This window comes from Sminthopsis crassicaudata, chromosome 2, assembly GCF_048593235.1.
Source record: "Sminthopsis crassicaudata isolate SCR6 chromosome 2, ASM4859323v1, whole genome shotgun sequence".
In the NCBI taxonomy this organism is placed as follows: domain Eukaryota; kingdom Metazoa; phylum Chordata; class Mammalia; order Dasyuromorphia; family Dasyuridae; genus Sminthopsis; species Sminthopsis crassicaudata.
The window spans coordinates 28,906,421-28,930,122 of record NC_133618.1 but is presented as its reverse complement, the minus strand read 5'-3'; the positions used below and the strand labels follow the sequence as shown (position 1 = coordinate 28,930,122).

The 23,702-nt window shown below is 38.1% G+C and overlaps 1 protein-coding gene across 2 annotated transcripts; it reads left to right on the top strand.

Annotated features, from left to right (window-relative positions):
* The first annotated feature begins 291 nt into the window (after positions 1 to 291).
* LOC141554042 (C-type lectin domain family 4 member K-like) lies at positions 292 to 23,312 on the top strand. Of its 2 annotated transcripts, XM_074285567.1 has the most exons (7): positions 294 to 512; positions 15,404 to 15,451; positions 16,748 to 16,834; positions 18,798 to 18,899; positions 19,134 to 19,285; positions 19,731 to 19,849; positions 21,018 to 23,312. In XM_074285567.1, the coding sequence occupies exons 1-7, from the start codon at positions 449 to 451 to the stop codon at positions 21,181 to 21,183; spliced, it is 738 nt and encodes a 245-aa protein (XP_074141668.1). In that variant the 5' UTR covers positions 294 to 448; the 3' UTR covers positions 21,184 to 23,312. The 2 variants fall into 2 exon arrangements, with proteins under 2 accessions (XP_074141669.1, XP_074141668.1); XM_074285568.1 differs by lacking the exon at positions 15,404 to 15,451 and having other exon boundaries at positions 292 to 512.
* The last annotated feature ends 390 nt before the right edge of the window (positions 23,313 to 23,702 follow it).

The window sequence follows — 23,702 nt, the reverse complement described above, 5'->3', positions numbered from 1 at the left end:
ACTCTGGGGAAGTTATTTAAACTTCTGTCTGCCTCAGTTTCCTCATCTCTAAAATGAGAGTAATAATAATATCCCCCTCACATGTTGCTATGTCAATCAAATATTTGTAAAGTACTTAATGGGTGGCACATAGTAGGTACCATATAAATGTTTTCTCCCTTTCTTTCATATTTCATCTCTTTCCTTCGTGGAACAGCACCCTTGTGGCTTCAGCCACAAAGAGGAAGAATGCCCACTAAATCAGGGAAAGAGGAAGGAGAAAGAGAAACACACCCTTTGGGGGGGGAGGTGCTAGTCACTGACAGAGCCTCTTGACAAAACACTGAGAAAAACATATGAACTTCGAAGTTTTCACTTCTTCTTCCCATTGTTCTGATGAGAAAAAAAGGTGCTGATGTCCCCATCAGAGTCTAGAGATAGGTCAGGCTGCCCTTGAAGAGCCAGCAGGATGGAATTGGATGGGATCTATGAAAATGTGACCAAGAGAAATGCAGTGCCCCAGGCTGAAAAAGGTAAGCCCTCAGGCTAAGCTGGGATTCTTGATGTGCTTGGAGAAGTCAAGTCCCTAGAAATCAGGATCTTCCATTTACAATCGGAAGGGACCTTAGAGATCCCATTCCAATCTGGCTAATGCGTGGGATTCTGACTATTGTCCTGACTATCCAATCAGTCACTTGGCAAGTCCAGTGATCTAGCCACCATACCTCACTGCCTCGAGGCTAATGAACTTCATCCATGGAAAGGCTGGGAGGAATGGAAGAGAGGTTAAGGTTTGACAAGCTACTTGTTTATATATATATATATAATCCATGGAAAGGCTGGGAGGAATGGAAGAGAGGTTAAGGTTTGACAAGCTACTTGTTTATATATATATATATAATCCATGGAAAGGCTGGGAGGAATGGAAGAGAGGTTAAGGTTTGACAAGCTACTTGTTTATACATATATATATATATATATATATATATATATATATATATATATATATATATATATAATCCATGGAAAGGCTGGGAGGAATGGAAGAGAGGTTAAGGTTTGACAAGCTACTTGTTAATACATATATATATATATATATATATATATATATATATATATATATATATATATATATATATATATATATATATATATATATATATATATATATATATATATATAATTGATCATGTCTCCTAAACTCCCTTTATGGATGCTTTATACTTTGTACCCTGTAACAGTCAGTAAGTCAACAAATTTTTCTTAAGTGATTAATAGGTGCCGAGTCCCAATAATAGGATTTATAGTATCTCAAGGTTTGCAAAGCACATAATTGGGAGATGGGTGCTATTATTATTCCCATTTTACAGATGAGGAAATTAAGGTAGAGATAAATTGTGATTTGCCCAGGGTCACACAGCTAGTAAAAATCTTAGTCTGGATCTCAGGTCAGTGCTCCATCCACTGTGATGCTGAGCTGCCTGATAAATTCAGTCTTACATGTAAAAATATATTGTATTTAATTTATACTTTAACATATTTAACATGTATTGGTCAACCTGCCATCTGGAGGGGGAAAATTAGAACAAAAGGTTTGGCAATTGTCAATGTTGTAAAGTTACCCATGCATATAACTTATAAATAAAAACTATTAAAAATAAATAGATAGATAGATTGATTGATTGATTAATTTTTAAAAATCAGTCTTAGTCAGACCATAGCTAGGATATCTTATTCAGTTCTGCATTCTGGGAAGTCAGTCAACAAGCATTTATGAAGTGTGCATTTATGAAGTGTGTACTGAGGCACTGAGCCAAGGGCTGGGGTTTTAAAGAAAGGCAAAAACGATTCCTGTCTTCAAAAAGCTCAACTAGCTAACTTCAGACACTTCTTGGCTCTGTGGCTCTGAGCAAGTCACTTAACCAGTGATCTCCCCCCAATTTCCTCACCCATAACATGGAGATAATAACAGACTCTTCCTCTCAGGGTTGTTAAAGAGGTTGAAACTTTTGTATTTTGCAAACCTTAAAATGCCAAGTAATTGCTATCTATTCCAATTATTTTTCTAATAGGGGAGATCAATATGAAAAGATAGAAATCTATAAGGCATATATAGACCAGATGGGAGGTAATATCCGAAGGGAAGGTACGAGAAGAGGAAACAGAGGGGATGTCCTCCTATAAACAGTGAGCTTTGAGAGAGTCTTAAAGGAAGCCAAGAAAATGAAGAGTAATGAAGAAAGAGAGCATTTCAGGCAAGGGGAACATGAAATGACATGGAGGGAGGAGATTAAGTGACATTGTGATATGAGTTTTGAAGGACTCTGGAAACTCCAAACCAGGAATTGGATCCTACATCATAGAACTTTTTTTTTAATTGAATGCACTTTTTTTTTATTACATGTAGAATGTCGAACCCCTTCCTTACTCGAGAAAGATTGTAATTCCTCTCAATAACACAAGTTAACTATGTAAAGGAGGACATTTTTCATTTCAGTTGAGTTCATTTCAGCCCACCAAGGACGCACTGAAAGAGAGGAACGAGCTGAGTTTATAACAAACAGCTGAGGAAATTGTGCTTGATGCAAATCCAATGACTAATTGAGTTTTGAAGAGTACAATTAGAAGTTTCTCTTTGATCTAAATGATAAGGAGATCAGAAAATCACTAATCACATATCATTAGAATTTGGATAGGAAGGTAAGGGAGGCCGAATGACCGCAGTGAAGGTAGAATCATTGTCCAGGCAGACATGACTAGACATAGAGGAAAAGGAGCATTTATTACACGACCACAGGAAGGAAAAGGTCCTGCTCTATGCTATGCCAGGGGTTCCTGTATAAGACAGGAAACAGAATGGTTAAGCAACAGAACCCAGAGCTGAAGAGTGAAGGGAAAGGGAGTCCTAGCTCCAATATTACTTGTCCACTAAAGACAAGTCAACATCCCTGAATGCACCTGTCCTTTCCCTGAACACTGAAATCTGCCCTTTTCAGATCTAGGGTCTGCATTTAAGGGTCTGGCTCCCTCTTCTCAACCATGAATACTGTGATACTGTGAGTCACTGGTCCCCAACAATTCCATTGTTTCTGTGTGAGTGACAAGTTTTTCAAAGAGGCTTGGGCTCAGGTTCACAGTTCCTCTTGTTATTTGCTGCACATTTAGAAGCCTAAAATTATTGTTGAAGAAAGCCATAAGCTTATTATCTGCTCTGCTTTTACAAAGACAGAACTACAGCAATTGTAAGGATCATTGAAACTCCCATTACTAAAAAAAAGTCAAGTTTTGAGGATACAGTTGAGATGTGTTTCCCTAACCCTTCATTTATTTTCTCCCATCCAGGTGGGCTGTAGGATAAACCCTAACAATATTATTTTCTCTCCCATTCCCAGAATCCTGGATTTCTTTTAAAAAAAATTTCCTCTTAATATATTATAATAATTATAATATATTATAATAATAAATGAAGGGCTAAGGAATAATTTTATTAATTAGTTTTATTAATTAATGAAGAGAGATGATGACAATTATCAATGTATATTACCTATAATTAATGAATCATCACTCATTTCATTCTAACTACTCTTTCTTCATTGATACTTTACCATCCTTATCACAGCCTCTAACTATGAATGTTCCTCCCCTAAGGCCAGTTTTTTTCTTTGTCTGTCTGTCTGTCTCTTTGTGTTTCTGTTTCTGTCTCTTTGTCTTTCTTTCTCCCTCTCTTTTCCTTTTAACATTCTGTTTTTATATTGAGTCCCAAATTGTCACCCTCTCTCTTGTCCATTTCCTAGCCCTTGAGAAGGCAAACAATATGATATCTATTGTTGTAAAGTCATGCAGAACATATTTTCATATAAATGCCGCAAAAAATGGGGGGGTAATAAAAATAGTGAAAAGACTTCAATTTCAACTCAGAATTCATCAGTTCTCTCTTGGGAAATAGCATTTTTCATTATGGATTCTTTGGAATTATCATGAATCACTGTATTGATTAGAATAACTATGTCCTTCACAGTCGACTATTGTTCTCGTTCTGCTCATTTCACTAGAATCAGTTCATATAAGTCAACTTAGGTTTTTCTGAAAGCTTTGCTCTTGTCATTTCTTATAGAGCAATAGTTCTTTAGCCATCCCTTGATGGATGAGTATCCCCTCGGTTTCCAATTCTTTACCATAACAAAAAGGGCTGCTATAAACATTTTTGTACATATAGGTCCTTTTCCTTTTCCTTTAATCTCTTTGGGATACAGACCTAGAAATTTGAAATTGCTGGATGACACTTTAGTCATAGTTCCAAATGATTCTCCAGAATGGTTGTATCAGTACACAACTCCACTAAGTGTGTTAGTGTCCCAATTTTCCCACATAACCTCCAGCGTTTGTTATTTTCTTTTTCTGTCATATGAGCCAATCTGATAGATGTGAGAAAGATTTTCATTTGTATTTCTCTAATCAATAATCATTTAGAGTATTTTTCATATGACTATAGATAACTTTAATTTCACCTGAAAACTACCTGTTCATATTCTTTGACCAGTTATCAATTGGGGAAATGACTTATGTTCCTATAAATTTGACTTCATTCTCTATATATTTTAGAAATGAAGCCTTTATCAGAGAAATTTGCTGTAAAAATTGTTCCTAATTTCCTGCTTTTCTTTGAATTTTGGCTTTATTTATGCAGACATTTTAATTTTTTTTGTAATCAAGATTATCCATTTTATATCATGTGAGCTTCTCTTTCTTATTTAGTCATAAACTCTTCCTTTATCCACAGATCTTACAGATAATTTTTGATGCTCCCACAATGGGCTTATCATACTTTATGTCTAAATCATATTTCCATCTGGACTTTACCTTGGAATGTGGTATGAGATATTATTGGACTATGCTAACTTCCTGCCAGGTTGCTTTCTAGTTTTCCCAGCAGTTTTTGTCAAAAATTGAGTTCCTGTCCCCGAAGCTTAGATATTTGTGTTTATAAAACACTAGATTATTATGAGAATTTACTTCTGCATATTGTGTACCTAATATATTCCACTGATCTATTTCTTATCTAATAACATGTTGTTTTGATGATTACTGCTTTGTAATATAGTTTGAAATTTGGTTGCTTTCTCTTTAGGTTTCCTTCCTTTACATTTTTTCCCATTAATTCCTTTGATATTTTTGACCGTTTGTTCTTCCAGATGAGTTTTTTTAAAGCTCTGTAAAATAATTTTTGATAGCTTAATTGGTATGGCACTGAATGAATAAGTTAGTATAGGAAGAACTATCTAAGCCTAGCATGAGCAATTAATATTTCTACAATTATTTAGATTGGTATTTGTGTGAGAAATATTTTGTAATTGTGGACTGTCTAAACCTATTTTAAATAGAATTTCTCTTTCCTTCTCTTCCTGCTTAGTTTTATAGGTAACATAAATATGATGATGATTAAAGTGGGTTTTTTTCTATCCTTCCATTTTGACAAAGTTGCCTTTTATTTCAACTATTTTTTCATTGATTCTCTAGGATTCTCTAAGCATATCATCTCAAAGTATACCATTCTCATACTATCTGCAAAGAATAAACGCTTTGTTTCTTTAGTGCTTATCGTTATTCTTTTTATTTCTTTGCTATTGTCAAGTATAATATTGACTGATATTATAATGAATACCCTTGCTTCACCTTGATATTATTTGGAAGGTTTTTAGCTTATCTCCATCACATATAATGCTTGCTTTTGGTTTTAGAGAACTATTACTTTTTTAAGAAAAGCTCCATTTATCCATAAGCTTTCTAATGTTTTTAATAGTAATGGATATAATATTTCATCAAAAGTTTTTTTTTTCTGAATCTATTAAGTTAATCATGTGACTTGTTGTTGTTGTTGCTCTAGATATGGTCAATTACATTTGGAATTTTCCTAATATGGAACCAGCTTTTCATTCCTGCTATAAATTCCACAATAGCTTTTGATCTTTGTGATATATTACAATCATTTCCTTGCTAGTATTTTATTTAAATTTTTGCATCAATATTATTTAGAGAAATTGGTTTATAGTTTTCTTTCTCTATTTTCTTTGTGGGCTAGATATTTGCATCATAGAAGGAATTTCCTAAGACACCTTTATTTTTCAAATAGTTTATATAGGATTGAAATTCATTGTTTTTTAAATGTTTGGTAAATTATACTTGTTAAATCATCCTAATTCTAGGCATTTTTCCTTAGGGAATACATTTATGATTCGTTCAATTTATTTTTCTAAGATAGTGTTATCTAGGTATTCTATTTCTTCTATTAATTTGGGCAATTTGTAGTTTTGTAAATATTCATCCATTTCTCTTATTAGAGTATCAGTGGTTTTGGCATATAATTGGGCAAGATGGCTTCTAATAGTTGCTTGTAAATTTCATATTTATTGATGTTATAGCCAACTTTTTCACTTGATACTGGTAAATTTTAAAAATCAAATTAATCAAGAGTTTTTCTATCTCATTTGTTTTTTGGGTTTCCCCTCCCAAAAAAAAGCAACTCCTAGCTTTATTTATTAGTTCAGTAGTGAGTTATTTTTTGTTTTGTTTTGTTTTTGTTTTTCTACTTTCAATTTTATAAATCTCTTTTTGGATTTTCAGGATTTCTATTTGTGTTTAATTTTATTGTAGTTTAGTCATTTCAATCATTTCTGGCTCTTCATGACTCTCTTTGGGGCAGATCTGGAGGGTGAGAGTTCTTTTTGGCAGACATTCTGGAGTAGTTTGCTATTTCCTCCTCCAGATAATTTTACAGATAAGAAAAAACAGAGTTAAGTCTCTCAGCCTAAATTTGAATTCAAGTCTTCCTTACTCTGGGCCTAGCACCCTATCTGCTGGGTTACCTAGCTGCCTTAGTATCTATTTGTGGCTGTTTAATTTGTGCTTTTTCTAGGAATTTTTATTTGTAAATCCAATTCATTTCTCTATTTTCTCTCACTTTGTGAATGTACTGTTTAAATGTAATGCAATTACATTTAAATGTAATTTAGTGTAATTGAAATGTAAATGTAAGTGTAAATGTAAGCATTTAGAAATATAAATTTTTCCCCCTTAAGTGCTGCTTTGGCTACATCCCAAAATTTTTGGTGTGCTGTCATTCTCTTTAATGAAATTATTTTTCTATGATTTGTTCTTTGACCCACTCACTCTTTAGATTTTTAGGTTTTCAATGAATTTTAATCGATGCTTCCAAAGTCCTTTATTTAATGTAATTTTTGTAGCATCATTCTAAAAGGGTACATTTAATATATATATCCTTTTCTGCATTTGTGAGGTTTTTTAATGAAAACATGCACAGCCAAGGAAAAGGTACACTTCTTTCTATTTTCATTCAATTTTCTCACTATCATATCTGTTTTTTCTAAAATTCTATTCATCCCTTTGATCTCATTCTTATTTATTTTATTGTTAGATTTATCTACTTCTGAGAGGAGTAGTTTGAGGTCCTCCACGAAGTATGGCTGTAGTATTTATTTTTTCTATAACTCATTTAACCTTTTTAAAAAGAATTTGGATCATATGCCATTTGGTACATACATGTTTAGTTTTGATACTGCTTCATTATCTAGGGTATTTTTTAGCCAAAAAAAAAAAAATAGTTTCCCTGATTATTTCAGTTAGTTAGATCTCTTTTTTACTTTTTCTTTATCTGAGATCATGATTCTACTCCTGGCTTCTTACTTCAGCTGAAGCATAATTGATTTGCTGTAGAATCTTATTTTAACTCTGTATGTGTGTCTCTTTCAAGTGTTTTTGTAAACAATTCATTGTTGGATTCTGGTTTCCTATCCATTCTGCTATTTGCTTCCATTTTAAAGTAAATTTATTCCATTCAGATTCACAGTTGTGACTACTAACTTTCTTCTCCACATTATTTTCTTCCTTATCTCTCCCCCTCTTTTTTTTACCTTATCTGCCCTCAAAAGTCTGTTTTCCCTCTAGCCACTGTCTCTTAATCCAATTTCCCTGTCATCCATACTCTCTTTCTCTTAGCCCTTTCCTCTCTCACTTCTCTGTTAGATACAATAGATTTTTATGCCAAACCGTGTGTGTTTGTGTGTGTGTGTGTGTGTGTGTTTACACTTCTTCCCTCCCTCCTTCAACCAGTTTAGTTCAGAGTAAGGTTCAAGGATTATCAGGTCCTCCTTGCCTTCTTGTCCCCTCCACTGTAAAAACTTTTACTTCTGTAACTTTTTTATATGTAAAAATTTTCTCCATTTTTCCTCTCCCTTTTCTTTCTCCCAATGCATTCTTCATTCTTACCTTTCCATTGTTTTTTGTTGTTTTTTTTTTTTTAGCATGCAACATAATCAACTTTTATCCACATCTTTTGTCAATGTAAACTCCTTCTAAATGCCCTTATAATGTTAAAGGAGTTATATGTCCTATCTTTCTATATAGGAACATAAATAGTTTAACCTTAAGTCATTTTTTATCTTTCTTTCATATGTACCTTTTTGTAATTCTCTTGAATCTTATGTTTGAATGTCAAATCTTTGATTCAGCTCTGATTTTTTTATCAGGAATGTTTAAAAGTCCTCTGTTTCATTATAATGTTATTTTTCCCTGAAGGAATATATTTACTTTTGCTAGGTAGGTTATTCTTGGTTATAATTCTAACTTCTTTGTCTCACAGAATATCATGCTCCTATAATGTGATAGGTGCTAAATTTTGTGTGATAGTGACTATAATTCCATAGTATTTGAAATGGTTTCTTTCTGGATGATTGCAGTGTTTTCTCCTTGACCTTTCCTCCCAACCTCCTGAGTTGTTGTGTTGAAAAACATCTCATCTCAATCTTCTTTTGGCGGTACCACTCAAGAATTTTATTTGACACATTATTTAAAAGTTGCTCTGAGGGAAATGTTGAGAGAATTCAGATGGAATGTTCTTTTTGTTCCATCCTCTTTGTCTTTGGAAAGTGAGAGATAGATGGACAGACAGAGACAGAGAGACAGAGATAACGATCTTAATAAACCCCAAGCTAAACTCATTCTCATTCCTTCCAAACATACCCTTTATCCAAACTTCCTCATTTCTGCAAAAAATGTCCCCATCATTTCTCAACTGTCCTACATTCTTTTTTTTTAGAATTTTTTTCACACTATATATGCATGAGTAATTTTTTAATAATATTATCCCTTGTATTCATTTTTCCAAACTATCCCCCCTTCCCTCCACTCCCTCCCCCCGATGACAGGTAATCCCATACATTTTACATGTGTTACAATATAACCCAGATCAATATATGTGTGTAAATTCCATTTTCTTGTTGCACATTAAGTATTAGATTCTGAAGGTATAAGTAACCTGGGTAGATAGACAGTAGTGCTAACAATTTACATTCACTTCCCAGTGTTCCTTCTCTGGGTGTAGTTATTTCTGTCCATCATTGATCAACTGGGAGTGAGTTGGATCTTCTTTATGTTGAAGATTTCCACTTCCATCAGAATACCTCTTCATACAGCATTGAAGTGTACAGCGATCTTCTGGTTCTATTCATTTCATTCAGCATCAGTTGATGTAAGTCTCTCCAGGCCTCTCTGTATTCCTCCTGCTGGTCATTTCTTACAGAACACTAATATTCCATAACATTCATATACCATAACTTAACCAACCATTCTCCAATTGATGGGCATCCATTCATCTTCCAGTTTCTAGCTACAACAAAAAGAGCTGCCACAAACATTTTGGCACATACATGTCCCTTTCCCTTCTTTTGTAATTCTTTGGGATATAATCCCAGTAGTAGTACGGCTGCGTCAAAGGGTATGCACAGTTTGATAACTTTTTGGGCATAATTCCAAATTGCTCTCCAGAATGGCTGGATTCTTTCACAACTCCACCAACAATGTATCAGTGTCCCAGTTTTCCCACATCCCTTCCAACATTCATCATTATTTGTTCCTGTCATCTTAGCCAATCTGACAGGTGTATAGTGGTATCTCAGAGTTGTCTTAATTTGCATTTCTCTGATCAGCAGTGATTTGGAACACTCTTTCATATGAGTGGATATAGTTTCAATTTCATCATCTGAGAATTGTCTGTTCATATCCTTTGACCATTTATCAATTGGAGAATGGTTTGGTTTCTTATAAATTAGGGTCAGTTCTCTATATATTTTGGAAATGAGACCTTTGTCAGAACCTTTCCTTTTAAAAATATTTTCCCAATTTGTTACTTCCCTTCTAATCTTGTTTGCATTAGTATTGTTTGTACAGAAACTTTTTAGTTTGATGTAATCAAAATGTTCTATTTTGTGATCAATAATGATCTCTAGTTCTCCTCTGGTCATAAATTCCTTCCTCCTCACAGGTCTGAGAGGTAGACTATCCTCTGTTCCTCTAATCTATTTAATATCTCATTCTTTATGCCTAAGTCAGGGACCCATTTTGATCTTATCTTGGTATATGGTGTCCTACATTCTTAATGTCAACATTATCCTCCTTGTCTCCACCCCACATATGAGCTAAATGTGCAAATTAAGCCCTTCTATCTCCAAGAGATCTCTCATATATGACCCCTTCTTTCTACTTACACAGCCACTATCTCTGTTAAGGCTACATCAAGTCTTGTCAAGCCTTCGACAGTGGTCTCCTGATTGGTCTTTGAGGTCAGAAGAATTAGTTCAAAACTCACTTCTGATGCTTATTCCCCATGTGAACTTGAGCAAGTCATCTCTTTTCTCTACTCTAGACCTCAGTTTTTTCACATGTAAAATGAGATTGGCCCTGGAATCCCTTCTGGTTCTGAACAGATGATCTCATGATCCCAGACTGAGAACTTCTTAGGAACAGAGATGATTTCTTTATCTTTCTTTGTATTCCCAATATTTGACTCTGGACGAATTACTCAATTTCTGTCTTAGTTTTGTCAACTCTAAAATGTGGATAATAAAATCACCTACATCATGGGGTTGTTTTAAAAGTCAAATGAGATGATATTTGTACACATGTGTACATAAAATGTCTCTGATACATAGTAGGCATTTAATAAATGCTTATCTTCTTCCTTTAATAAATAATAGCAACTTCCTATTATCCACAGGATTAAATATAAATTCTATCTAGCTTGTAAAAGCTCTTCACAGCCTGGCCCCAACCTATTTTTCAAACCTTCTTGGATCTTCTTCCCCTTCCTGTATTCTATGGGCCAAAAAAACCCATCCCTGCTATATTTCTTACATGCAACCCTCAATCTTTCATCTTTGTTCATTTTCTCAGGATGTCCCACGTTTCTGGAGTACACTCCCTCCTCAGCTCCATTTAATACAGCCTCTCTTTTTTTACAAGATGGAACTTAACCACTACAGTCTTAATCAGGGGGTTATCATCCTTTTCTGTATCCTGGACCCCTTTAATCTGGCAAAACCAATGTTTTCCTCAAATATATTGTTTTTAAATACAGATTATTTCATTCTCTTTTTTTTTTCCTGAGGCTGGGGTTAAGTGACTTGCCCAGGGTCACACAGCTAGGAAGTGTTAAGTGTCTGAGACCAGATTTGAATTGGGTCCTTCTGAATTCAGGGCTGGTGCTCTATCCACTGCGCCACTATTTCATTCTTTCTATGTGCCCCCCAGTGGCTAATAAAGTGCCTCATGACACAATAAGTTCTAAATATATGCATACATACATATATATATATATATATATATACATATATATATATATATATATATGTATATATATATATATATAGTTCAAGTTAGTACATATGAAAGCTCCAACTTTGCCCCCAAAGTTTTTGGTTTCCCCCACCAGATTTTCATAATTCTTAGTAATACTTTCTTTTTTAAATCATTTTAATCAATAAAAATCTATCTTTTCTCTCATCTCAATCAGCCTTTTCCAATTGAGATCGAAAGAGAGCATTCCTCTGTTTATATAATCAATGTACAGTCAAACCAAATTTCTGTATTGATGACATCAAAAAATGCATCTTATTAGCACCCCTGCATCCCTCACTTTGCTCTTAAGAGATGAGTTGCTTGTTTCATGAATTCTCTGAAGTTTCAAGTGATCATTACAATGAGCCTTTACTATATTGTTGCCATTGTATAAATCCACCTTCTAGTGCTGTTCACTTAATTCTGACTCAGTTTGCATGACTCTCTCCCCACCCCACCCCCAGTCTCTCTGAAACCATCTTTTCATTAGTTCTTACAAGATAGTATTCCATCACATTTAATATCACAACTTGTTTAGACATTCCCCAATTGATGGTCACCCCTTCATTTTCAATTTTTTGTTACCTAAAAAAAACTATAAATATTTTTGTACATGCTTAGTTTTAATTAGGATTTACTTCCTTTTATCTATTCTCTAATTCCCCTTTCTCCCTTTTCTCTTTCCTATCCCATTTCCTTTTTAAGTGAAAGATATTCCTGTACTCTTCCTTCCTTTGACTAATTCAGGTGAGATGTGAGTGAATTTCAGTTGTCAGCAATTTCCCCATTCCCCATCTTTCTGTATTTATAGTGATGTCCACTAGTATACCCTGATAATAATGTGAAATTGTTTCCTAACTTTTCTTTTCCTTTCTCACCTCACTTAGTTGTATTCCTCTTCCTCTCTTTCCATTCTTCTCTTAAATCATTAATTCATTAAAAAATTATGTTCTAGATGTGATGGTCTAGAACCCACTTCTCTTTTTACCCCAGAAAGCCATCACTGGACACAGATTCTTATCCTCAATCTACCTGATCTAGAACTGGATAGTGAGCAACAAATCTGCCAGATGGCCCCAATGCACAAGGAAGAGACGCTCCAGTATGGATTTACTCTTGGACACCATCTCTTCCTCCAGTCTCTGTAACACAAGTTCCAGTTTAGTCCTTTTCCCTTGTGCCCACAAACTTCTCTATTATTCTCTCTATGCCAACCTGGGCTGGTAAAATGACTCATGATAACTTTCTCTTGGATTTCTCCACCCATTGTAAAGGGCTAGAACTGAGCAATGCACTTGGATAATGAAGCACGTGAGACTAATTGCCAATTGGACAGTTCCCTATTAACTTGTTTGAAGGTTGACCCTCCCCAGCTGTTCTGTGCTGACTTAATTGGTGGGACAAAAGGGGGGGGGGAGTGAGTAGGAGGAAGAGGAAGTGAGACACAGAAGCTGACTCAGTCTCTCCTGGCGTTTGAGGGAGGAAGGTGTTTGTGAGGTAGCTAGGCCTAACCCCCTGACCTTGACTGTAAAAGATCAAGAATAAAGACATTTAGTGATCCTGACTCCAGCTGATTTCTGGGAAGACAGAGTTCCAGCAACCCATAATTTAGTCTGATGCATTTTCTAGACTTATGGTAGAGTTAAGGGAAGGAGACTTCAGTGTTTCTAGTAAAAGGATGCTATTCTATCATCTTCACTTTTCCTTTAACAAGACTTACTCATTTCCCCTGTCTAAAACACTCTAAGTAGTCAGCAGTTATTTAAGCTGGTGGATTGTCAAAACCTTTTTATCATAGCCCAGATACTTGGGGAGAAAAGAGACTCCTATACCGCTTATGTAAAGTCTAAAACATGGCCACCCCAGCACTCCTCAGAATGGAGATATTAGTCACTCCAACTCAGTTAATTTTCCTTTCACCATTATTGGATACTTTCTTATCTGTTGACATTTGTGATTCCACATCATCATAAACACAAGAAATAGCTTCCCACAGAAAAGGTCCAGCTCCCTTCTCTGCAGTGTTAGGATTACAAGGTGATAACTCAGGTTGTCTAAACAATTCTCTAGCTCAGAATTCATACCTTTGGTTCAGGCCTTTGAAAGGAGTTTGCATCTTTGGACTTCTGGGGGGGAGTTTACATGTTTAAAGGAGTTTCCACCTTTAAGAGGAGCAAATTTATTGGATGAAGTATTTTCCCACAAGTCCCTGAGTTCTCACATGCCCATTCTCTGGGAGGATAAAAGAAGACAACATTAGGCCTGGACAAGCAGTCTGGATTGGGGAAGGACAAGAGCTGGAGGAGATTCAGAGCCAGGATTCAGGAAGAAGAGGATTTGAGATTCTACCTTCGCTCTGGCTGGAGGCTCCCAAGAAACCTGCTCACAGAGGAAAAGATTATACAGAAAAGAGATCTCCTCCCAGAGAAGGATTACAATTGAGAGGTGACAGGGCCTTTACAATTTGGCGCCCAATGTGGGGCCAGGACTTTATTCTGAGCCCTTCAGAGGAGCTAGCCTGGACTTGACACTGCAGAAAAAAAAAAACCTTAGATGTATTTATTAGTTCCAAAAGTTCAGGGATCTCTATTCTTCTTTTCTATATCATATCTCTCACCCTCTATCCTTGTAGTACAGCTTAGAATTCAACAACCAATAAACATTTATTAAGTGCTTACTATGTTCCAGGTACTGGGCTAAGTACTGGGGATATTCCCTAATGAAGGAGAAATATTTTGACCAGAAATTCTGAGGGTCTTCCCCTCCCAGAGTGATTTTTTTTAATTAGGTAAGAGTCCATCCTTTGCCTCATTTCTTACTTAGCCTTAGTCAACATGCAAACAGACATAGACAGAGGAAGCTATACGTAGGATAAATAGAAGATAATTAACTGAGAGAAGGCAGAAGACTTGGAGAAGACTGTGGGATTTTAGTTGGAACTGAAAGAAAACTAGAGAGATCAGTAGTCAAAGCAAAAAAGACAGAGCCTTCTAGGCATGGGGAACTGCCAGTAAAGACACCAAGAGCTGGGATAAGGAGCATTTTCTTTGTGGATTAGCCCCACCAGAACCAATGGATCAAAGAGTGCATGATAGAAAATAAAGTGGAAGAAGACAGAAAAAGTAGGAAGTGGCTAGATTATGAAAGAAAGGTATTGAATTCTAAATAGAATACTTCCCTCTGTCTCCTGGTCTTCATTTTCTTTTATATCTTCCCCAAAGAATTTCTTGTCTTTTTTTTAAGGAAAAATACATTCTTCCTGGTTATCTGGTATAAGGAAAGAGTTCCTCCTTCCACCCTAATTAATCAAGGAAGCAAGCAAGCATGGTGAACTTTTGAATATGTAAACAAGAGTTGATAATTTGTGATCTCTTCATGAGGTCTGTAGCTCTTGATTAGGGCAAGAGAGTAATGTGATTGACTAAGGAGATGAATCATTTTTGTTGGGTCAATATATAAAACATATATATATTGAGTCTCTATACAAAATGGCAGTTAGTCTATTGGTGATTAATGTTCAATTAATGTTCAATCCATTACTCCATAATCCATTCAGTCCAGCTTCAAGTTAGAAGATTTCATTTCTGGAGTTGAGGATTCTAGGCTGAAAAACTAAGTTTTAAGAAGTGGGGGTGATGGTGAGGAAAAGAGAGAAGCAGGAATGCAACTAGAGTTTCTTCTTAGAAGCAGCTTGGATCAAGGAACCCCCTGATGGGCTTGTTCTTTCTTTCCTCAGGTCTATCCCACCATTCCTACAACCTAGGTCAGACCTCTAATGTTTGGGGTAAGTAAGAATGAAGGAGAAGATGAATGGGCAGATGGATGGATAGATGGGTGGAGAAATGAATGAATGGATACATAGACTCTGAGAGCTGCTGAGAGAACCAGACCCTGGTGGCTGGGCTCCAGACTTGACTTAGAAGAAAGAGAAGCAAGAGCTTGGATCTTCTTTGGTCTTTACCTTCCCCTGGGTCTTGGACTTGGCCCTGGAGTCTAGTGAGCAGCTGAGAAATGTATCACCAAGCTGTTCTGGTCCTAAAGAGGTTCCTAGTTATAGATGGAGATCTAAGAGTATTTTCTGAAGCTATCTCTTATCAGAAAGGTGAGGAAACTGAGCCACAGAGTCTCAGCCAAGGCTATCCAGGAAGACAGATTTGAGGTCAAAATGGTTCTAGAACCTAGACTCTGGCCACTAGCTCTAATTTACCTCTTTCCCCATGATGACATTTATTGAAAGGAGATGGTGTGATCATAGACTGAGATTTTGAGCAGAGGAAGGACATAACCAGCTTTATTTAATGTGATTATATTGCCCTCTACATAGAGAAGCAGGCTACAAGCATAACTAGAAAGCATAAGGCCTTTGGACGGGCGGGACCTGGATCTCAGGTCTGTGATGAAGAGGTCATGATACAGTAGAGAGAACTCTCCTCCTTTCTCAGTGACGACCTGTGTGGTCTTGTAAATCATTTTCCTTTTCTGTGATTTAGTTTTCTCATCTGTAAAGGAAAGGCTGGTCCCCTGCCCTCCAAGGAAGTTTCATCTCTAAATCTATGCAAGCTTGATAAGCTCTGCTCAGGACTGTGCTGGATCCATATCCAACTCCTTCTGAGACAACCGTTGCATTTTCTTTAGAGTATTTATGTTTCAGAGACTCACAAATCGGGACTTGACTGATCGCTCTGTTGATTGATCAGCTTTAAGGAAGTCTGAATGACACAGATTATTAATTACACAAATAACACAGATTAAACCTAAAAGTGTGAATACATTCATTCCACCAGCCCCTGTCTCTACCTCCAAAAAGAAATAGAACCTGGTTGTTAAACATTTATTGCCACGTATCTCTGTTGCTCTAAAAACAATGCTTGAGCTCAACAGCACAGTAGAAGGCCCAAGCAATGACATTATCCTGAGACTGGAACCTACCGATAATAACAAAAATAATGGCCCTTATGATGAAACTGTAATGTTGGCAAAGGGCTTTACATCCCTTAAGAGAACCACGATATCTGAAGCTCTTCCAAGATATTCTCCCCACGTCTTTTTAAGAACTCTTTTCTCTCTTTCCTCTGTCCAGCCAACAAGAGACTTTGGATCATCTCTACTGCCCTGGCCCTCTTGGTTCTGATCCTGGTGGCTTCCTTGGCATCTGTGACTTGCCTGTGTAAGTGGACCCATCCTCCCCCTCCACCACCCCCATCTAGGGCTCCAACCCTCATTCTCGGCTTAGATGGAGAGAACACAGCAAACTTTAGAAAGAAAAAGATTTTAGAGTCTAAATCAGATGTTCTTGACCATTTTGTGAATCCTAATTCCATTGGATAATCTGGTGAAGTTTCTGGCCCCTTTCTCAGAATAATATTTTAAAATAAAATAATGATAAAAATAATTCTATCTACCTCCAGAAAGAGAACTGATGAACTCTGATGCACATCAAAGTCTACTTTTTTTCACTATTCCTGAAATAGGAAAGTGTGTTTTGCATGATTTCACATGTATATTTGATATCATATCATTTGCCTCCTCAGGAGGTGAAGGAAGGGTGGGAGAGAAGGAGAGAATTTGGAACTCCAAATTTAAAAAGAAAAGAATAATAAAATAATGTTTTACAAAGAATCATATTTTAAATGTACAAAATCGGGTACATGAGATTACAAAGAAAATTAATCATGATCAAATGTGCTGGGGGAAGGCACTATAACTCAGAATTGTTTAAATTTCCTTTACCATATATATATATATATATATATATATATATATATATATATATATATATATATATATATATATATATATGTATATATATATATATATATATATATATATATATTGAAGATGCAACAAAAAAAGCTTATAAGGAGAGGAGGATGGATTGAAGAGTGTCTGGGTCTTCTGTCCTGAAGTCAAGCAAAATCAAATATAAGGGACTTATCCAGGGTCACTACAATAGTAGGTGTCTGAGGCAAGACTGGAACTTTATCCTCAGTTACCCATGTTTCAATTTAGACCTACGTTTGTCAGAGTGTGCTCTGAGCATCCCTGAAGCCCTTTTAGGGAATTTGTAAGGTGAAAATAATTTTCATAATAATACTAAGATGTTTTAATTTCTAGAATGGTAAATATTGTAGCAAATAGTAAATACTGCCATGGTTGTCATTGTCGTTGGAATGATTGTTGTCATTGTAATAGTAAAAATTGATAGAGGTATTCAGGAGAATGTTGGAACCAGCTCATTCAGACTGGCGAAAGATAGTTGTTAAATTATTATTGTGAGTACTAATATTTTGGAAATCAGCAAATGATACAAAAGAAGGCTAATTTATTGGGTTTGGGGTAAGAAAGTGATGGTAAAACTATTAATAATGGAAATAAAAAATGTAGCAAATGTACACTTCCTCTCCCCCCCAAAGCTTATTGTTAAACATTTCTCAGTACACTACTGGATATAATCTAAGTAAAGAAAAGCTCTTTGAGGTGTTCAGTGATTTGTAAAAGCACTGATGTCAGTAAGTAGTGCTGCTCTAGCACGGATGAGAAATCCTCCTGCAGTGTTCCATGGAGGCCTAGAATTGATGTGAAGTCCCCCCACAGCACAAACTGGGAAGAGTCAGGGCTGGAGAGAAACAAGGCATCTCCCTGGTTCACAGTGGGGCAGGGGTGAGAAGGGGACAGGTAATCTCCAGAGAAGTTCACACTGGAAGGAGAGTAAGATTTTTATCTGTATTTATTTTATCTGTAAAATATGATTCTTTGAAAACATTATTTTATCTGAACACAGGAGCTCAAAGCAGAGACCACCGGGGAGGGAAGGGGGCACTGTAAGCCCTAGTGCCAAGTGAACATCCCCAAAACCTAACCAGAGTTCTTAGAACAGTGGAAGGACAATGGGCCTCGGAGATGGGAGACCTCCCTTCAAGGTCTGCCTTTGATGCTTTTTAATTGTGTGTCTCTGGGCGAGCCATCGGACCTTAGGATCAACATCTGTACAATGGGTATCACAATACCTGTGATCCCGACCTCCCTCTTTCCTTGTGAATGAAATGAAATGTTGTCACAGGAGCCAGACAGCATCAGGGCCGAATTGGATCGACCCCTCCAGGCCTTCTATCTCTATCCTTTCCTTCTAGATCTCCAGATGAAAGCCATCAACCCAACCTCAGAGGCTCACAGCTGGAGAGCTTACGCTGAGCAAGCCAATGCCTCCCTCGTCGCCCTCAGGGACCAAAACAGTGAGTCGGCTGGTCCCTCCCCAGTGCCAAGGGAAGCTGGGCCCACTCCCTGATCTGGAGGCTTGGGGGTGGCCAGTTACTTTGCTCCTCCTTCTTAAGGTCCCTCTCTCTGCCCATGGACTCTGATCAGACTCACACGTGGGAAGAGGGGGTATTCCCAAAGGTCCTGACGCCAGAAGTCAGGGGCTAAGATGTGCTCAGTTCCCACTATATTCTTACTCTTTCCTTCCCAAGAAATCCTGAAGCAGAAATTGTCCGAGATGTACGCCATCCACAAGGGACACCTCTATTACTTTTCCTGCGATGTAAAGTCCTGGGCTGCAGCTGAGGAGACCTGTGTGTCCAAAGGCTCCCACCTCACCTCAGTGACCTCCGTGGATGAGCAGGTCAGCGCCATTTTGTAGGGCCCTAAAAGTGGGAGGTGGGACATCACTAAGTCATGTCTATGAGGAAATCACTTCATCTTTCTTTTTCTTTTTTGTTTTGTTTTGTTTTTTCCTGAGGCTGGGGTTAAGTGACTTGCCCAGGGTCACACAGCTAGGAAGCATTAAGTGTCTGAGGTCATATTTGAACTCAGGTCCTCCTGACTTCCGGGCTGGTGCTGTATCCACTGCGCCCCCTAGCTGCCCCCAAATCACTTCATTTTTGACTGGTCCAGTCTTAGATTTATTTGTAAAAGTAATAGTTATCATTTGCAAAATTTAGGATACAATTTTTATATATTATCTCATTTTATTCTTATATTAACCCAGAAGATATGTTATTATTATCCCCTTACACCCAAATATCCCTGTGTGCACCCCCTTAACAGCACTCCTTCTCACTTTCTAGGAATTTCTTTATAAGAAAACGAACGGTGTCTATTTCTGGAATGGCCTGAACAAAAGAGAAGATCAGAAGACCTTCCGCTGGTCAGATGGGACCTTGTTTGATGAATCCAAGGCCAAAGGGTGAGCCTCCCATCTGCCAAGAGCCCTTTGGAGACTCTGGGAGCTTCCTCCAGGGAGCCCAGGCTGAGGGGGAGTCAGGGGAAGGAACTCCATCCACATCCACTTGTGTCTGTGCTCCTTGTGGACACGTATGCTCTGCCTCTGAAGTTCTCGTGTGTGAGAGCTCAAGAAACACAGAGGGGGAATAGGACATGAGCCCTGAGTTTGATGGGGTTCTGGCAAGGGAGACTGGGGCTGGGGAGCAGGGGAGGCAGATAGAGACAAGGGGCTCCTGGGGGTGTCCTGGGAGAAGTTAGAGGAACAGAGGTAGAACAAGAGACCTCTTGGGCCAGGTATCTGGGGCCCTAAGGCTGCCAGGCTCCAGGACCAGACTAACACAGAGAAGGAAGTTTTCTATTAAGTTTTAATAGAAAACTCTCTCTCTCTCTCTCTCTCTCTCTCTCTCTCTCTCTCTCTCTCTCTCTCTCTCTCTCTCTCTCTCTCTCTCTCTCCTCTCTCTGTCTGTCTCTGTCTGTCTCTCTCTTTCTGTCTCTCTCTGTCTCTCTCTCCTCTCTCTCTCTCTCTGTCTCTCTCTGTCTCTCTCTGTCTCTCTCTCTCCTCTGTGTGTGTTGTGTGTGTGTGTCTCTGTCTCCTCTCTCTCTCTCTCTCTCTCTCTCTCTCTCTCTCTCTCTCTCTCTCTCTCTCTCTCTCTCTGTCTCTCTCTGTCTCTCTCTCTCTCTCCTCTCTCTGTCTCTCTCTGTCTCTGTCTCTCTGTCTCTGTCTCTCTCTCCTCTCTCTGTCTCTCTGTCTCTGTCTCTCTGTCTCTGTCTCTGTCTCTCTGTCTCTCTGTCTCTCTCTCTCTCTCTCTCTCTCTCTCTGTCTCTCTCTCTCTCTCTCTCTCTCTCTCTCTCTCTCTCTCTCTCTCTCTCTCTGTCTCTCTCCCTCTCTCTCCTCTCTCTGTCTCTCTGTCTCTCTCTCTCTCTGTCTCTGTCTCTCTCTTTCTCTCTCTCTCTCTGTGTCTCTCTCTGTCTCTCTGTCTCTCTCTCTCTCTTTCTCTGTTTTTCTATCTTTCTCTTCTCTCTCTGTCTTTGTCTCTCTGTCTCTCTCTCCCTCCTCTCTCTCTGTCTCTGTGTGTCTCTCTCCCTTCTCTCCCTCTCCTTCCTTCTCTTTCCCCCATATCCCACACTAGGTTTTGGAAAGATGGGGAACCAAACAACAATAATGGCAAAGAGCACTGTGTCCATTTCTGGGAGAAAGAGCTCAAATCATGGAATGATTTGGACTGTGAGTCTACCTTAAGGTTCATCTGTAAGTGGAACTGTGAGTCATCTAGATCTTGCCAAGAATTATTATGACACAGACACTGAATTATTCTGCTTTCCCATTTGTAAAAAAGGGGGAAATATCATCATCCCTGCCAGATTATGGGTTCCAGTTTCTTTCCCACTTCAAGTCCTCCCCAAGGATCCTAGAATGGTCAGTACAGGGCTGACCAGTCTGACTAAATGATGTCTCCATCCCATCGGGCAGCCATCTGAAGGACTGGACCTGTCCGAGAATGAAGGACAACGACGAGAGCCTGACATGTGCTTCCTCCTTCCCCTCACCTCGAGCTGCTTTCCAAGCTCCTCTCTAAGACTGTCTCCTACAGAAAGTCTGTCCTGGTTCCCCTCTCCTAGCCACACAGCTGCTAGGCTTACAGCTCCTTTCAAATTGCTTTGCATTTATTGACATTTATCTTGTAATTATTTTTATGTGAGTTCATTGTTTGTCTTGAGAGAGTCCCTAAGACCGGGACGCTTTAATTTTTTCATCTTTCTCTCTTCAAGGTTAGCGCAGCATCCGGTACAGGGCGAACACTTCCAAAGTGTTTGGTGATGGACTATTTAATGATGAATCATAAAAACAGGGCTTTAAAGGAATTCTTATGTAACTGAAATAAGCTCGTGCTTATTTTTTATGTTATTTTTATACTATATTATTTTATAATATTTTTATATTAACCAAATGAGCAAATAACCACAAGAAGCGAATGAGATTTCTAATAGCGACAAGGAGCCAAGGTGGATGTTATCTACAAAAGTCACTTTTAACAAATCTGCAAGTCTTTAAGCAGTTGCAATTATTGTAGAAAGTATCTGGGGAGTTCCCCTACCTAGGAATTAGGGGTGTAAGCTAAACTATAGGGAGGAGGAAATCATGTGCAAAAGTCCCCGTGAAGATGGAGTTTTCTCAAGATTTCATAGAACTCATGGAGAATGTTCAGATCTCAATTTCCTTGCCATCTCCTCATGCAACTAGACGGTGCCGTGGATAGATCATTAGTCCTGGAGACAGAAGGTCTGTGTTCAAATCTAGCCCAGGCTCTTTGGACAGACCATCAATCTCTGTGAGCCTTAGTTTCCTCATCTGTAAAAACGGGTGATACTAACACCTACCTCATGGGGTTGTTGTGAAGAATAAATGAGATAATATTTGTAAAGTCCTTAGCATAGTGCCTGGCATTTAGTAGGTGTTTAATAAATGCTTTCTTCCCCCATACTCCTCCTGCTCCCCCCTTGACATCTGGGTGAATAAACTTAAAATCATATAAATATTCAATATCAAATCTATCAAATATTCACTATCAAAAAATCATAAATAAGGGTAGAAAGAAATTTTAGAGCTTTCAGTCCAACTCCCTGGCCACATTGTCCCTCTCCAAAACCTGGAGGACCTGAACCTTTCAGGTCTAGAACTCTCATCCTGTTTCCTCACTATCGTGATTGGAGCTCTCCTCACCTGGTCTTCTCAGTCTAGGTCAGCCCCAGGCACATCCCATTTTCCTTCACAGCCGACATCTTGGCTGAGTGCAAACCCTCTCTCCCCTCCCCACTCATTCCAGTTACAGAATCTAAACAAGATGGCCATTGCTATCGTAAATGGCGACCCATTGGCTTGCTCACGACTCCACTCCCCATGCTTGTTATTTTCAAACAAAGACTTCTCTCTGGTACCCTCCTCTTATATGGGTGGTCTCCTCCTAATCAACTGGGAGCACCTTGGGGGCAGGGGCTGAGGTTGCTTTTGTGTTTGTACTTGGCCTAGTAACAAATGCATTTCACTTATTCAGTAGGAAACAGTAAAATGATTTGTCCAAGGTCACAGCTAGTAAGTAGAAGAGCCGGGCTTGGAGCTCTAGACTGCAAATTCTGGGCTCTCTCCACAGACCTGAGTTGCCAGTCAAGCAGGGAACACCAGAACGATAGCCTTAACCACCTCTCCTAGTTATGAGACAGAGGAAAGGGAGGCTGGGAGAAAATAAGTGAGTTACACAGCTGTTAAGCAAGAGACAAGCAAGATGGGGACCCACCTCTGGGGGCTGGAATGTCTAGATCTGCGTGTGGTTCACTGGGAGCGGGAATTCTGCACCGTCTGGGGCCTGAACATAAATGGGCAGAGGAGTGCACGTGTAAAAGCAGATTAAAAAGCGACTTTGCTTGGATCGGTTTGCTTTTAGACCTCTGTACTTTATTTACACATTTTAAAACATCTTTCCGAGAAAGAGTCCCAGACCGACAGCAACATCGGGGGACAAAAAAATGAGTTAAGTCCTAAACAGAACCTCCCCTTCCCACTCATATACACACACATATACACATATATAAGTACACACAGAGACACACATATATATGCATGCACTCACACGTGTAATCACACCTATACATGAATACACATATACTCCTATCCACACAAACACAAATACTCATACATACACATATAGACACACAAATATACAGGAATACACATACACTCCTATACACACATACACAAATACACACAGGGACATGCAATGCACATACACAAATATACATGCACATATATATATATACAT

Excerpts from the sequence above, each read along its gene's own strand:
- LOC141554042 (XM_074285567.1), top strand. The coding sequence starts at position 449 with ATGGAATTGGATGGGATCTATGAAAATGTGACCAAGAGAAATGCAGTG. Across the intron at positions 513-15,403 it reads AGTGCCCCAGGCTGAAAAAG|GTCTATCCCACCATTCCTAC; the intron begins GTAAGCCCTCAG and ends TTCTTTCCTCAG. Across the intron at positions 15,452-16,747 it reads TCAGACCTCTAATGTTTGGG|CCAACAAGAGACTTTGGATC; the intron begins GTAAGTAAGAAT and ends TCCTCTGTCCAG.